Source organism: Phacochoerus africanus, chromosome 2, assembly GCF_016906955.1.
Source record: "Phacochoerus africanus isolate WHEZ1 chromosome 2, ROS_Pafr_v1, whole genome shotgun sequence".
NCBI classification, from domain to species: domain Eukaryota; kingdom Metazoa; phylum Chordata; class Mammalia; order Artiodactyla; family Suidae; genus Phacochoerus; species Phacochoerus africanus.
In genome coordinates, this window is record NC_062545.1 from 81,986,346 (window position 1) to 82,001,148 (window position 14,803).

Sequence of the window (14,803 nt, forward strand, 5' to 3'; positions counted from 1 at the left end):
CACCAGATCCTTTAGCCCACTGTGCTGGGTTGGGAATTAAACTACTTATACCTCTGCAGCAACCTGAGCTGCTGCAGTTGGATTCTTTTTTTTTTTTTTGCTTTTTAGGGCCACACCTGAGGTATATGGAGGTTCCCAGGCTAGAGGTTGAATTGGAGCTACAGCTGCCAGCCTACACCACAGCCACAGAAGCGCCAGATCCGAGCCATGTCTGTGACCTACGCCACAGCTCATGGCAACACCAGATCCTTAACCCACTGAGTGAGGCCAGGGATCAAACCCATGCAGTCAGATTCTTAACCCACTGTGCCATGGCAGGAACTCCTGGATTCTATTCTCGGGTCTACAATTTAACTTAACGAGTATGTTAATCTTGAACCGAGTAACTTTCCTGTCCAAATACTGCTTCTACAATCTGTAAAATGGGGATGTAATATCTAATGTGAGTTTTGAAGATCAAGTGAAGTAAAATATGTAAAGGGTTTGGCACACACTCTGGGCTTAATTAATATGAAGTACATCCTTTCTCTTTCCTCCCACCTGTAAATAATTAATTTTGCTTCATAATGCAAATGCCGCTCCTCAGCCACCTGATCAAACACCTGGAACATGGACTCCAAGCTGCACCAGAGTTTAGTTCAACATGCCCCTTGGCTACCTTGCTACCATCCAGAAGCCCCTAAATCGAGTTTCTCTATATTCTAGGCTTACTCTGCTCTTCCTGGCAAATTACTGTCAGGGTCCCACTGTGCTTCACAAGCAAGGCTGTGTGGGTTAGAAATCCACTTCCTTAGGCTAAATGCTATAGGAATTACTTACAAAATTTAACATATTACTGACATTTAGCATTCATGGTTAGTCTTCACATTTAACTTACAGAGGGAAAAAAGATGAATCACAACTGCCATTAGTCATGTTTGTAAAAGCAGTGGTAACACATGGCTCCGCTAACTTACTGGAGGTTGTTTCCAAGCACACAAAGGCATTTGGTTGAAAATTGAATGTCTTTCTCTCTGATTACTGTCCTCAGATTTAGATTTTAAAAATTAGAATTGATTTAGATTAGATTTTAAAAATAGAATTGACCTTATTAGATTTTAAAAATAGAATTGACCTTATTTTGGCACATTTTGGTGATGTGCCCAGGTACACACTGGAGGCAGAGGTATAGCTTATGTGCAGTAGGCACAGCTGCAGTGAAGCTGGCAGTGTGAAGTTGATGCTGCTTTACCCTGTAAAGTTGTACTTGGCAATTTCTGAAGAGTTCATTGCTGTGTTCTACATTTAAATCCTTTTTTTTTTTTTTTTTTGGCTTTTGCAGCATATGGAGGTTCCCAGGCAAGGGGTCTAATTGGAGCTATAGCGGGCCTATACCGCAGCCACAGCAATGCCAGATCCAAGCCTCATCTGCGACTTACACCACAGCTCACAGCAACACCGGATCCTTAACCCACTGAGTGAGGCCAGGAATCAAACCTGAAACCTCATGGTTCCTGGTCGGTTTCATTTCCCCTGCACCACGACAGGAACTCCATACATTTAAATCCTTGATTCCTTTAAAGCTTATTTCATTTTCTCTTGAATTTATATTTACATAAAACACCTAGTGTCTAAAATAAACCAGATTTCTAAACATGAATCTCACACTTGATGAATTAACTAAGTAAATATTTTATGGGGTTAAAAAAAAAACTGTGATCTCAAAATGAGAAAAAGAAGGATTGTTTTGAGTTCTGCTTTTTTGGAAAGGTTTTACAAACAATAGAACCTTATTTAAACATGCTTTTGAAAACATATAGACTTGCCTAGGATCAAACCATGACCTTCAAAATAAATTTATATATGGATGCCTCTGGTATAAAACTGTTAAGCTATAAAAAGTGCTTGAAAACAAGGCTGAAAACTTTAACAGTATTATCAAGGGAGTCTTGAGTTGTCCCACTGTTTCTAGTAATTATATTTTGTATTCTGTTTATTCATTTAAAATAAATACCAGTGATCTCTTGACACCTCTTAGATTTTTAAATATAGAACTTGTATTATTTCAAGTATTTATTTTAATAGTATTTGTATAAAGGGAATATATATAGTCTGTGAACCTTGTAATACTAAGTATTAATCTTTTCACAGATAATCATTTTCTATAGACTATATATCTACTAACTGTAGGAAAATAATTTTAAATATTTGATCATTTTAAACTCAAACATATGCAAATAAAAACATGCTAACAATGTTATGCTTTTTAAAATTGGTTATTTCATGAAGTAAGCTATCAAATTTTAAGCTAACAGATCTCTTAGATTGTCTGCTGTTGTACTCTGTACATAATAGATAATTCAAATCATTTATGATAATGGAAGGGGCCTATCTATGTCACATTGTTATAAAAATTTGGGTTAATGAAGCTACTAAACTTTGAAAAGACTTTTAGGCCTCTTTTCTTTTTATAGCCACAACTTGAGTCGTGGCAGCAGTATAACATGATAAATCCTAAGCCTTTCCCCACCAGCAGCCTGCACCTCAGCCCAGGCAATTAATAGTTCATTTCTGTATTTACATCATTCTGTTTCACTTAAATTCACTTAAGCTCATCTCTGGAAATATTCTAGGCAGCAGCTTTTAGAATTTTGGGACTTAGAACTCTTTTACACTCTTAAAAATTAATGAGGGTATCAAACATCAAGAAGCTGTCTAATCAGGCTATACTTACTGAAATTTACCGTACTAGAAACTAAAACTAAGAAATTTTCAAAAAACATTTATTCATTCATTTAAAAAATAAGTCCATTTTGTATTACCATTTATAACCCATTTTTAGGGAAAAAAAAAAAAACAACTAGATTTTTGAAAACAAAGTATTTAGTGTGAAGGAGGGTCACTGTTTTTACATTTCGCCAGTCTTGCGTGTCTGCTTCTGGATTCAGTCTCTTGCAATGCAGTGTTTAGGTTGAAATTTGTGAAGAACATCCAGCTTCCCACAGACATGTGACCGAAAAGGGAGGAATATTTGAAGAGTCTTTTCAGATAATTGTGGATAGTCTTCTTTGATACTGTATCAGAACTTGACAAGCAATAGTTTTGAAAAAGTTTTCTGTGCAATGTGGATCATAGAAGTTAGTTTCAGTGCAGAATCTGAAACCACATTAGTTCGTGAACTCCTTGTAATCTTTTAATTGGTAAAAAAGAAAATCCATTGGTATTTTTTGCACTTTTATCTGTGTACGGTTTTGTAATATTACGCCTTTTTCATTTTGGATGTTTGCTGAGTTAGTCCCATCTTCCAAATGTTGACATGTTTAGTTACACAGTATAAAACATAAATTACTTGTTATCATTGACCTCATCAGAAATGTCTTAAAGTATTTGTAGGCTTTTAAGCTTATAAGAGCAATAAAGTTTTCCAAAGTTCTTTTTTTTTTTTTTTTTTTTGCTTGAAAGCTCAAGTTTTGTCATTGTCAACAAAAAGCTTTCAGTTTTCCTTGAATTGGCAGGCTTCCTTGTTTCGAGAAAACGCCCACTTAAATAAGTCAAAAAACTATAATTTGTCAGTTGATCATTCTATCTTGTAAAAGTGATGTTTCATGAAATAAAAAGAGCTAGTTCATCTCTCAACTTAGTGCACAATTTTTTTTCCTCATGACAGTTCCTCATTTTCCTGCTCAGTGCTATTTACATACTTCCCATTTCATCGCACAGGGTACGAGAAAGATATACACTAAAAAGGTTGAGATTTTAGAAAAGTAGTTATTTTTATCACCTTATCAAGGATATTCTTAAGTGAAATTGGCTTTTTTTTAAAATTTGACTTAGAGTGTATGGCAATAATACAGACTCATCCAAGGATTACTAGAGCAGTTCTGTCTCTGCACCTGGATTCTAACTAAAGTTTTTTAACCCACTAGTGCCTTTGGACCATCAGTGCAAGTATCAGCATATAACATCTTTTTATTATTATGAGAATAATTTTTATTTATGAATAATTTTTACTTTATATCTGAAGCTGGGAGCAAATTTAGATAACCTCTTAGAAATGTAGCTGTTACAGGTTGGATTTCATAATGGTATAGCAATGCATCTGATGGTACCGTGAAGTTGCATTTTTTTTCCCTTCAATTAGTGTGCTAGTATTTTGTGGAATTAGAAACTGCTTGGAATATGCAACAGTATGTGGGAGCTTGGAAATTTTCTCAGAAATTGCATAGTAATATTTCCCAAAGAATGAGAATTATATTGTGTTCTATAAAAATAAGGTCAGAGTCAGGGTTCAGAAGATGGTAACCGTTCATTGATGTCAGCCTTATCAAGGCTATGTGTACATGCTGTCTTTTGTTTATAGATGCACGTAGAGGTGGTGCAGAGACCCAGGGCTGAGAAACAAATGACTTGGATTCTCTGCTTGGGTCCCCAGTCACCATGAGTCAGTGAAGATTGTGTTTCCAATACCCTGGCAGTGAGCTTGCACTGGATTTTTTTTTTTTTTTCCCCTAGAAGTAGGAAATTAATTCACACTCTTCACTGTTTATGACCAGTATATGCACTAGCAAGCTGACTGGCAAGGCGGCTTTCTCTGTAGCCAGTTGGTGAGGAAGCCCATCAACTTTAGTCATTTTAGCACCAGGCCGTATCGCTAGCATGACTAACCAAACACTAAAATTATTGCTAAATACCAAGGGAGTCTTTCCAAATTCCTGATTTCTTCATGATCACATACTCATTGTCAACAGCGTGGCCTCGTTTTATAGGCGTGTTCCTTCACTTCTTTCTTTCTTCCCGCAAATATTTATTGAAAGTCTCCTGTGTGCCAGACACTGTTGTAAGACTGGGGAATATCCAGTAGTGAATACAGCAGAGGAGAAAAGATAACCCTACACTTGTTGAACTTAAATCCTAGTAGAGGGTATGTATATATACACATACACATATACATACTTCAGTGCTAAGAGGACAGAAAAGTGAGAAAGTCAGTGAAATATTGTAGGTTGGGGAGTGATGCTGGGAGTCTGACAGAGTGAACAGAGATGGTTTTAGTAAAATTTCAGGTCTTTAACATAAATTCCTAAAGGAAGAACATAGTCTAGAAAATGTAGTCTCTCAGGAAATTTTTTTTTTTTTTTTGCCACACCCACAGCATGTAAAAGTTCCTGGGCCAGGAATCAAACCTGCACCACAGCAGTGACCCCAGCCGCTGCAGTGACATTGCCAGATCCCTAACCCACTGAGCCACAAGGGAACTCCAGGACATTTTTAAGTATCCTTAACCTCAGTTCTATGGGGTTTGTAAGGGAAAGTATTGCATCTTACTTTTCACTGTATCTAACAACTTTTAGCATGTTTTCTAAATCAAAAATCTGGATAACCAATTATGGTAATATCAGGAGAACCAGTAACTTTGAGACTAGTACCCATGAGGATGCAGATTTAATCCCTGGCCTTACTCAGTGGGTTAATGATCCAGTGTTGCCATGAGCTGTGGTGTAGTTTGCAGACGTGGCTTGGATCTGATGTTGCTGTGGCTGTGGTGTAGGCTGGTAGCCATAGCTCCAATTCGACCCCTAGCCTGGGAACCTCCATATGGTGTAGGTTTGGCCCTAAAAAGACAAAAACAAACAAAACACATATATCACAGTTTTTAAAAGTATCTGTAAATACCTGTACTGATAGTTTTATTTCAAAGTAATACATTTCCTAGTACCCCCTCTGTGTCATATCTTATGAGTTTTAAAACATACTGAGAAAGAGGCTAAGGCTTCACTGGTTTGTCAAGAGAGCCTCTGGCACGGAAATGTTAAGCTTTAGCTTAATCCCTAATTGAGAGCTTTCTTCCACCTCCCGCAAGTACAGCACACCCTTCATTTGTTTCCCTCTCTTAAAGGTTACTCAGATACATCCTGAATTCCATAAAACTGTGATTGTGAAAGATCCTTTGTAGCTTCCTGCTTAGTGCCGGTCACATACTGTTAATGCACTTGCAGAGTAATACAGCAAGTCAAGCAGAAATCTGGCTTCCTAGAAGATGACAGTTTACCACTTACCAGATCAGCTTTTGGACTTCCCTGAAAAGTTTCTGAAGGACCTGAAAGGCAGTGCAATTCATTCTGTGGTAAAGAATGAGGTATAGGAATCTGACTTAGAATCAGCTCATTTCACTCATGTGCCCCCGCTTTTTAGCCGCTCTCCTCATTGTGGCATTGACCAAATGGGTCAGTCTGGATTGAGAGGTCTAAACTATACCCCATGATCCCTTCACCCAGACCAGCCTGTGGGAAATAAGATAGGGTGTGTGTATATGTTTCGTTGTTTTAGCTCAGCAGCCGTAAAAGACAACTGAGAATTCTAACGCAGGTACAAAGGGGAAGATGCACGCTAGTTAAGTGAGTATTCCAGAGAATTTTGCTCCGCTACTACATGTTATGTGCTTTAGATCTCTTTGAATATATTCTTCTCATCATCAAGAGTAAAAAAAAAAAAAGTAAAAATTCTTTACATCTTTTTTTTTTTCTTTTTAGGGCCATATCTGTGGCATATGGAAGTTCCCAGGCCATAGGTCAAATTGGAGCTGCAGGTGAAGCCACAGCAACACGGGATCCGAGCCACATCTGTAACCTATGCTGGATCCTTAACCCATCGATCGAGGCCAGGGACAGAACCCACATCTTCATGGACACTATGTTGGGTTCTTAACCCACCAAGCCACAACGGGAACTCTCCAGATTCTTGACATCTTGATGTTGCCAGAAGCTGGAAAGAGAAAAGTGTTAATTCAGCAATTTTCACATTATACAAACTTTATGCTTGTGTCTTTTGTGGAAGGAAATCTGTTTTTGTGTCATTAAGCCTCTTGGACTGTCTCTTCACTTGTGCCCTTTTGTTTTAAAGAGTAGACCCTTAAAAAGCATGCTGAGGGCTGTGAGCCTAATGGCACTCACTGGCGTGGCTTGTTTTCCTTCACAGGTTGGTGAAAGATGCCCCTTGGACGAGGTCCCTCTCGCCCACTCCCTGGTTGGTTTTGCCACTGCCTACGACTTCTTGTACAACTACCTGAGCAAGACACAACAGGAGAGGTTTCTTGAAGTGATTGCCAATGCCTCAGGATATATGTATGAAACGTCCTACAGGAGAGGATGGGGATTTCAATACCTGCACAACCATCAGCCCACCAACTGTATGGCCTTGCTCACTGGAAGCCTCGTTCTGATGAATCAAGGTGCGTGTGGACACAGATGAGGGGAGGCCCGAGCCAACAGCCGTCATAGTTACTAGGTTGTGAGCCAAGATTTTATATAACTATGCCAAGTACATGTTCCTACTTGGCTCCTAACTGAGCCTGTAAGGTGAAGTCATACCTAGGGCACCTGTGGGAGCGTTAAGAGACATCTCTTTCCTCATCTATGCTTGTTACATTAGCCTGCGTGTGGTTTAGTGTGGCCTTTGATTGTCCTAAGCCATATCCTGACAGCCCAGGGTCGGTGGTGAATGCTCTTTTTTCCAAAGATTATTGACAGTGAAGGCAGCCAGCTTGTATAGAGTTTTTAAAAGCTGAACTAACTATTCCTCACGCACAGCTGTGTATCATTACACCACTACTTTTTTTTTTTTCTCCAAAGACTTTAAAACAATCTCTCTAGATTATTCAGGTCAAATTTGGAATTGGCTTGCGGATTGTATAGCTGCTTTGCCTTCTTCCCCGTATTACATAATTGATAATATCACATATTCTTTGTTCTTGTATCCCTGACTTAATTACAGTCCCTGTGGCAGTCTATAAATGACTAAATAAGATTGAGTTTAAGAAAGAAAGCCCTAAGGTCATAGTGAATTATTAGACTCTTAAATATATACTTGTGGAGTTCCCATTGTGGCTCAGCAGGTTAAAAGCCCGACATAGTGTCCATGAGGACATGGGTTCTATCCATGGCCTTGCTCAGTGGGTTAAGGATCTAGTGTTGCCACAGGCTGTGGCACAGGTTTGCGGATGTGGCTGAGATCTGGTGTTGCTGTGGCTGCAGTGTAGGCTTGCAGCCATAGCTCTGGTTTAACCCCTAGCCTGGGAACTTCCATATGCCATAAGTGCAGCCCTAAAAAGAAAAAAATTTTATATACACACACACACCACATATATATATACTCGTAACTGGCAAATCTAAGAGTTTAACTCTTGATTATAGTCTCCATAAGCATTAGTAAGCCTGTTGTTATAGGTTATCCAGCATCAGAGTTTGCCCAAACCTAGCTTTCTCCCTTGTCCTAGCAGCCATCACTTTTAATTAGTTCTTAAAGGAAAAGAAACTAAAATTAATTGAACATAGAACATGTGCTAATCCTCGTCTGTATTTAATTCTCATATCAACCATATAAAGCATCTGGGATTTGAACCCAGTTCTTTTTTTTTTTTTTTTCCTGGTCTTTTTTGTCTTTTTGAGGGCTGCATTTGCGGCATATGGAGATTCCCAGGCTAGGAGTCTAATCGGAGCTACAGCTGCCAGCCTACACCAGAGCCACAGCAATGCCAGATCTGAGCCACATCTGCGACCTACACCACAGCTCATGGCAACACCAGATCCTTAACCCACTGAGTGAGGCCAGGGATCGAACCCAAAACCTCATGGTTCCTAGTCAGATTCCTTTCTGCTGCGCCATGGCGGGAACTCCTGAACCCAGTTCTAGGCAAACTCAGACCTTGTTGTCCTTCCACTATGTGTGTATATATATATATATATATTTTTTTTTTTTTTTTTTTGTCTTTTTGCTATTTCTTTGGGCCACTCCCGCGGCCTATGGAGGTTCCCAGGCTAGGGGTCGAATCGGAGCTGTAGCCACTGGCCTACACCAGAGCCACAGCAACGCGGGATCCGAGCCGCGTCTGCAACCTACACCATAGTTCACGGCAACGCCGGATCCTTAACCCACTGAGCAAGGGCAGGGACTGAACCCGCAACCTCATGGTTCCTAGTCGGATTCGTTAACCACTGCGCCACGACGGGAACTCCCTCTTCCACTATATTTTATTGCCTCTCTCTGAATAGAAATTCAATTTATAGTAACTTAAGGAAAGCTTAAGAGGATGAATTTTTGTCTTTTTAAAAAATTTTTTTATTAGAGTATATAGTTGATTTACAGTGTTGGGCCAATTTCTGCTGTACAGCAAAGTGACCCAGTCATACGTATATCTACATTCCCTTTCTTATATTATTTGCCATCATGGTCTGTCCCAAGAGACCAGATAGAGTTCCCTGTGCTACACAGTAGGACCTCATTGCTTATAAGAGGATGCATTTTTATGCTAACTCCCTTTGCTCTCAACTCTCACAAAAATGAACCAAATTTTAGAAGTCAAAAGGCAAGCCATGTGAACACCTGTCATCAAACCATTTATAAATTTAAAGGTCTATGAAAAGACAACATCATGAAGTGGTGGAAAGAACCCTGGAGTGAGCTGAATCTCAGCCCAGGGCTGTGGGTTTTAGTCTAGTTTTATTCCCTTAGATAAATTTTTAGTTCTTTACCAGCAGGACTAGTGCTTATTTCTTTATTCTTCACAGTAGATAAAATTGTTCCAGATAATAAGCAGACACCTCAAATATTGGCCCAAATTGGATCCAAATTTTTATTTTCCTCTGGTGGGTTTTTACATGCATGGATTTTCCCATGCATGTCATGGGTTACCCTGGGATATACCCTTCCAGAGCCATTCCGTAAGGAGCACACATGTTTATAAGAAGATGGAACAGAAGAAGGAGTGAAAGCACTGATCCTTCACATCTCAGTTAATACTCAGACTTCCAGCCCCAGTTTTATTGACAAACTCACTCTGACTTTTGGAGCTACCTCAGCCACTCTGTTCCAATAATCCCATGTTCTCAGACCTGTCTTATAGGCACTGACTAGGGTGGCTTAATTAGTATTCATAGCTCCCTGTGGACCCCGTCAAATCTCAACAGTGGAGGCGGGGGGAATTAGAATTTTCCTCTATTCCACTAACCCTGCCTCAGGCTTTGTACCCAGAGCCCACAGGATCACATGTAAGTGGTTTATAGTTGGAAAGAAGACAGGTGTGAAATGTTTAAATGATTACACCATACTTAGAGTTGTACCAGGGAATGAAATAAGCAGTATCATGAAATTATGATTAAATACCAAATGAGAATATCAAGTTTGAAATCGTGATAACAAGATTCTTTAGGTGAGTTTGAGATGGTTCATGGAACTTTGAAGGATCGGCAGGATGTGGATAAGTGAAAATCATGAGCATTCCAGGCAAAGTATATGAATGATGGAAAAAATACAGGGCAGAATATCAATGACAATATCAGTACCTTATATTGACAGATCTGAAATTTACAAAGGTGTGCATTGCGTCCTCTCTCCTGAGTAGGGTTGTTATAAGGAAAGAATAAGAAAAATCAGGCAATATCTGGGGAGCAGTGAGTAGCAGTCCCGATTTTGTTAGTCGCATTGATGTTTGGAGATAGGGGATGCAGAGAGGAAAGAGATGAAGGTGATTGAATTTGGAATCCTAGTGATTAGAGAATGGAAATTAAAAACCATCCAGAAATCAGACTGACATGTCAGGTATGGAGCTGGGTGGGAGGAGCTTTTGTATAAGTAACAGTAACCTTTTGCGCAGCAGAGCCTGGGACTAGTGCTGCCCTCTTGAGATGAGGGTTGGGTCTTAGCCTGGTACCTCGGATTTAGGCTCGGGGTACCCAGTGGTACCTAATGCTTTAGGAGCCCTCATACCTAACACAACTAGTTAGGCCACCATAGAGCCTTCAGCATCATTGATCACACACATGTCCATGGGAGTGATACAACAAAAGACCACTCAAATTAGGAGGGAGTGAGCTTAATTTTATCCTTAGGGGTTGTGTTTTAAATGCAAGCAAACAAAACAAAACCTAAAGACCTAGGTTCAGATCAAAGTTCTAGTCATCTTGAGTCATGTGTCAGAGGTCTTGGGCAAGTCAACCTTTCTGTAATTTTGGAATAAAAATGCATAATTGAGTTGTTAAAAGGATTAAGTAAGATTATGTTCGGTGCTCTATAAATTTTCAGTGTAAGAAAATGTGAGCAATTGTTATTGTTGCCGAAATCCTGGTCTCACAAGAATTACAGAAAGCATTTTTCAGTCAAAAGGATGTTATAAAAAACTTTAGACCTTTAATTTTCAGTTGGGGAGGTTGGAAAAGGTGGCAGGTTGAAGAAGTGCTTGAACAAAATCATAGAACTTATGTTTGGCAGATTTGGGACCCCCAGTTGATTTTTGCTACCTTTAGATTGTCACTCCAAAGGTCTCTCCACCTCACTATGCTGTCTTTTCTGATTCTGTGGAGTCTAAAAGCACATAAAGGGAGTTCCCGTCATGGCTCAGTGGTTAACGAATCCGACTAGGAACCATGAGGTTGTGGGTTCTGTCCCTGGCCTCGCTCAGTGGGTTAAGGATCCAGCGTTGCTGTGAGCTGTGGTGTAGGTTGCAGACGCGGCTCGGATCCCGTGTTGCTGTGGCTCTGGCATAGGCTGGCGGCTACAGCTCCTATTCGACCCCTAGCCTGGGAACCTCCATATGCCGTGGGAGCGGCCCAAGAAATAGCAAAAAGACAAATAAATAAATAAGTAAATAAATGCACATAAAGGATGAGATATTGTCTTTTAAGAACAGAACAAATTGGAGACTCCTCATTTAGCATTTGCATTATTTTCAGTTTATTACAAATTCTGTAGAATAGTGGTGAAAGTGTTTGTGAAGTGGTAAAAATTCAAAACTATTTTCAAACAGTGTTTTTTAGAAAAATGAAAAGTCTCAATATACAGATCTTTTCCTGCAGACAAAAAGTATGTGCAGTTTGTAATCTTAGATGTGATGTGATTTCAGTTTATTAAAGATTATAAAATGATTGATACTTATTTAAAGGTTTGTCTTTAATAAATGATCTGTATTTAAGAACTCCTGGGAGTTCCGTCGTGGCTTAGTGGTTAACAAATCTGGCTAAGAACCATGAGGTTGCGGGTTCAGTCCCTGGCCTTGCTCAGTGGGTTAGGGATCTGGCATTGCCGTGTGCTGTGGTGTAGGTTGCAGACGTGGCTTGGATCCCCGCGTTGCTGTGGCTCTGGCATAGGCCGGTGGCTATAGCTCGGACCCCTAGCCTGGGAACTTCCATATGCTGCGGGAGCGGCCCAAGAAATGGCAAAAAGACAAAAAAAAAAAAAAAAGAAAAGAAAAGAACTCCTGAGGATTATAGACTCATCAGAAGCCTGGATTAGCAGGATGTTATATTTAGAATGTTGGTAACCAAGAATTTTACAAAATGCCATTAGTTCTATAAACTAGTCAGATAATTCAGAGGGTTTTGTTTTGGCCATGTTTTTGTTTATGCTTTGTTACAGCCTTTATCATTGTTTCTGTGCATTTTCATCTTTCAGGGTATCTCCAGGAAGCTTACTTATGGACCAAACAAGTTCTGACCATCATGGAGAAGTCTCTGGTCCTGCTCCGAGAGGTGACAGACGGGTCCCTCTATGAAGGCGTTGCATATGGCAGCTATACCACTAGATCGCTCTTTCAGTACATGTTTCTTGTTCAGAGGCACTTTGACATCAACCACTTTGGCCACCCATGGCTTAAACAACACTTTGCATTTATGTATAGAACCATCCTGCCAGGTATGATAAAGCCTCAGAAGTGGGAAAACATTAAGCGATTGTCATTTTTTTCTGATTATGAAGATAGGCTAAGAAAAGAAACATGCAATTTGAGCTATATTAAGACTAAAGGGACTTTTTAATCAAAGAGTAATTCAATTCAAGAGTTGTAGATAGCCAAGAACATTTGGGGAATTAATATGAGAATTCATAAGTTTAGGCGTTATAAAGTTTAGAGCATAATAGATCAAATAGAATTTATAGCTCCCACAGTACTTTTATTTTTGTACAAACTTGAGGACATATACAAACTCATTTTTATGAATCTAAACAAAATATAAATACTTATGATTACATGTTATTGTCCTTTATGTATGATCCTCAATCCTATTTTATTTGTTAGTTTTAAATTTTTACAGTGATGTGCCAATTTCTACTGTACAGCATAGTAACCCAGTCATACATATATAAACATATATACATAGCATAGTGATATGTGTGTATGTATATATACGTACAAACACACATATATACATATACACATACAACACATATATATACATACACACACACACACACATATATACACACACACATATTTTTCTCATACTACCTTCCATCATGTTCTGTCCTACAAGATTGGATACAGTTCCCTGTGTTGTACAGCAGGACCTCATTGCTTATCCATTCTAAATGTAATAGCTTGTATCTACTAACCCCAAACTCCATGTCCATCCCATTCCTTCCCCTCTCCTCCTTGGCAACCACAAGTCTCTTCTCTATGTCTGAGTCTGTTTCTGCAAATTTTTTTCTTCCAAACTATATAGACATTATTCAAAAGAAAGAGTGTACCTACATCTTTAAATTGGCATTTTGGTATTCTCTTTAAATATTTTATTGAAATGAATGTGTAAGATATAGAATGATAACCAAAAAATGAATTTCAGTGAAACTAATTTCTTGTTGCTTTGTACTTAGACTTTTAAGAGGAATGGCTCTCGTGTGTGTGTGTGTGTGTGTGTGTGTATACGCATATGTATGTGTATGTGTCTATATGTATATATTAAAGAGTTTATTCATTCTAGGACAGCCTATAACTCTCCTTATTTCTAAACAGGACTAAGGTGTTAGAAAAAGTTCAGGAGGTAAATTTTCATGAAGATGGGTTTTTTTTAGTGGGATGATTTAGACCTAGAGCAAACAATCCAGTTTTTAAATCTTTTTGCTCCGATTGTATACACATGAATTGGATAGAATCTTCATTATTGGACTAGTTATAAAAAAAAATACTTCAGAGCAAAAGAACTATGTTAAGATTTAGTTAAGACTCACATTCAGAATCCTGTTGTTTTATCGCTTATTCTTAAACAAACAGGAGAGGCCTCTTTTATCTTTAGTTTGCCTCGGTAAAGGCCATCTAAAGCAAGGAACCTTCAAGAGGTCTCTGTTCTTTGTCATTTGATCTGAGATCTAACAGCCAGCTACATAGGGGATTGGGTCTTCTTTGAGCTGTGTATGGGCTACTTCCTAAGCTGGAAAAGGCAGTATGGTCACATCTAAGAAGAGAATTCATATATTTGTGTCAATTAATTCCACAGCATTTATTGAACATCTGTGTGCCAGGCACTGTGCCAGGCAGGGAATTCAAAGAATGATAAAACATATCTTCTGCTTTCAGGGAACTCCCAGTTTAGTAGAAGATTCAAAAAATCACTTTTTATAGAGTTCCCATTGTGGCTCAGTGGTAATGAACCCAACTAGTGTCCATGACGATGAGGGTTAGATCCCTGGCCTTGCTCAGTGAATTAAGGATCCAGTGTTGCCATGAGCTGAAGTGTAAGTTGCAGATGAGGCTCAGATCTGGCGTGCTGTACCTGTGGTGTAGGCTGGTAGCTGCAGCTCCAGTTCAACCCCTAGCCTGGGAATTTCCATATGCCATGGGTGCAGCCCTAAAAAGCAAAAAAACAAAAACAAACGAACAAAAAATCACTTTTTATAATAAGATTTACTTTGAAGAGCATTTACTAAATGGGTAGAAGCAAGAATATTAGCTGTCAATTATGTAAATACAGTCATGGTAGCATTCTTAGAAAGGATTCTGTGTCAAATCAATCTGTTCTCAACATTTCTTTATTTTTCTACAATGGTTAGAATAATCTCATTA

The 14,803-nt window shown here is 39.0% G+C and overlaps 1 protein-coding gene across 1 annotated transcript in view; it reads left to right on the forward strand.

Annotated features, from left to right (window-relative positions):
* DSE (dermatan sulfate epimerase) overlaps positions 1-14,803 on the forward strand; it is a 69,137-nt gene that overhangs the window by 48,481 nt on the left and 5,853 nt on the right. Inside the window, 3 exon segments of the mRNA XM_047763077.1 lie at positions 6,955-6,974; positions 6,977-7,207; positions 12,421-12,660. Coding sequence (XP_047619033.1) covers positions 6,955-6,974; positions 6,977-7,207; positions 12,421-12,660 — 491 coding nt within the window.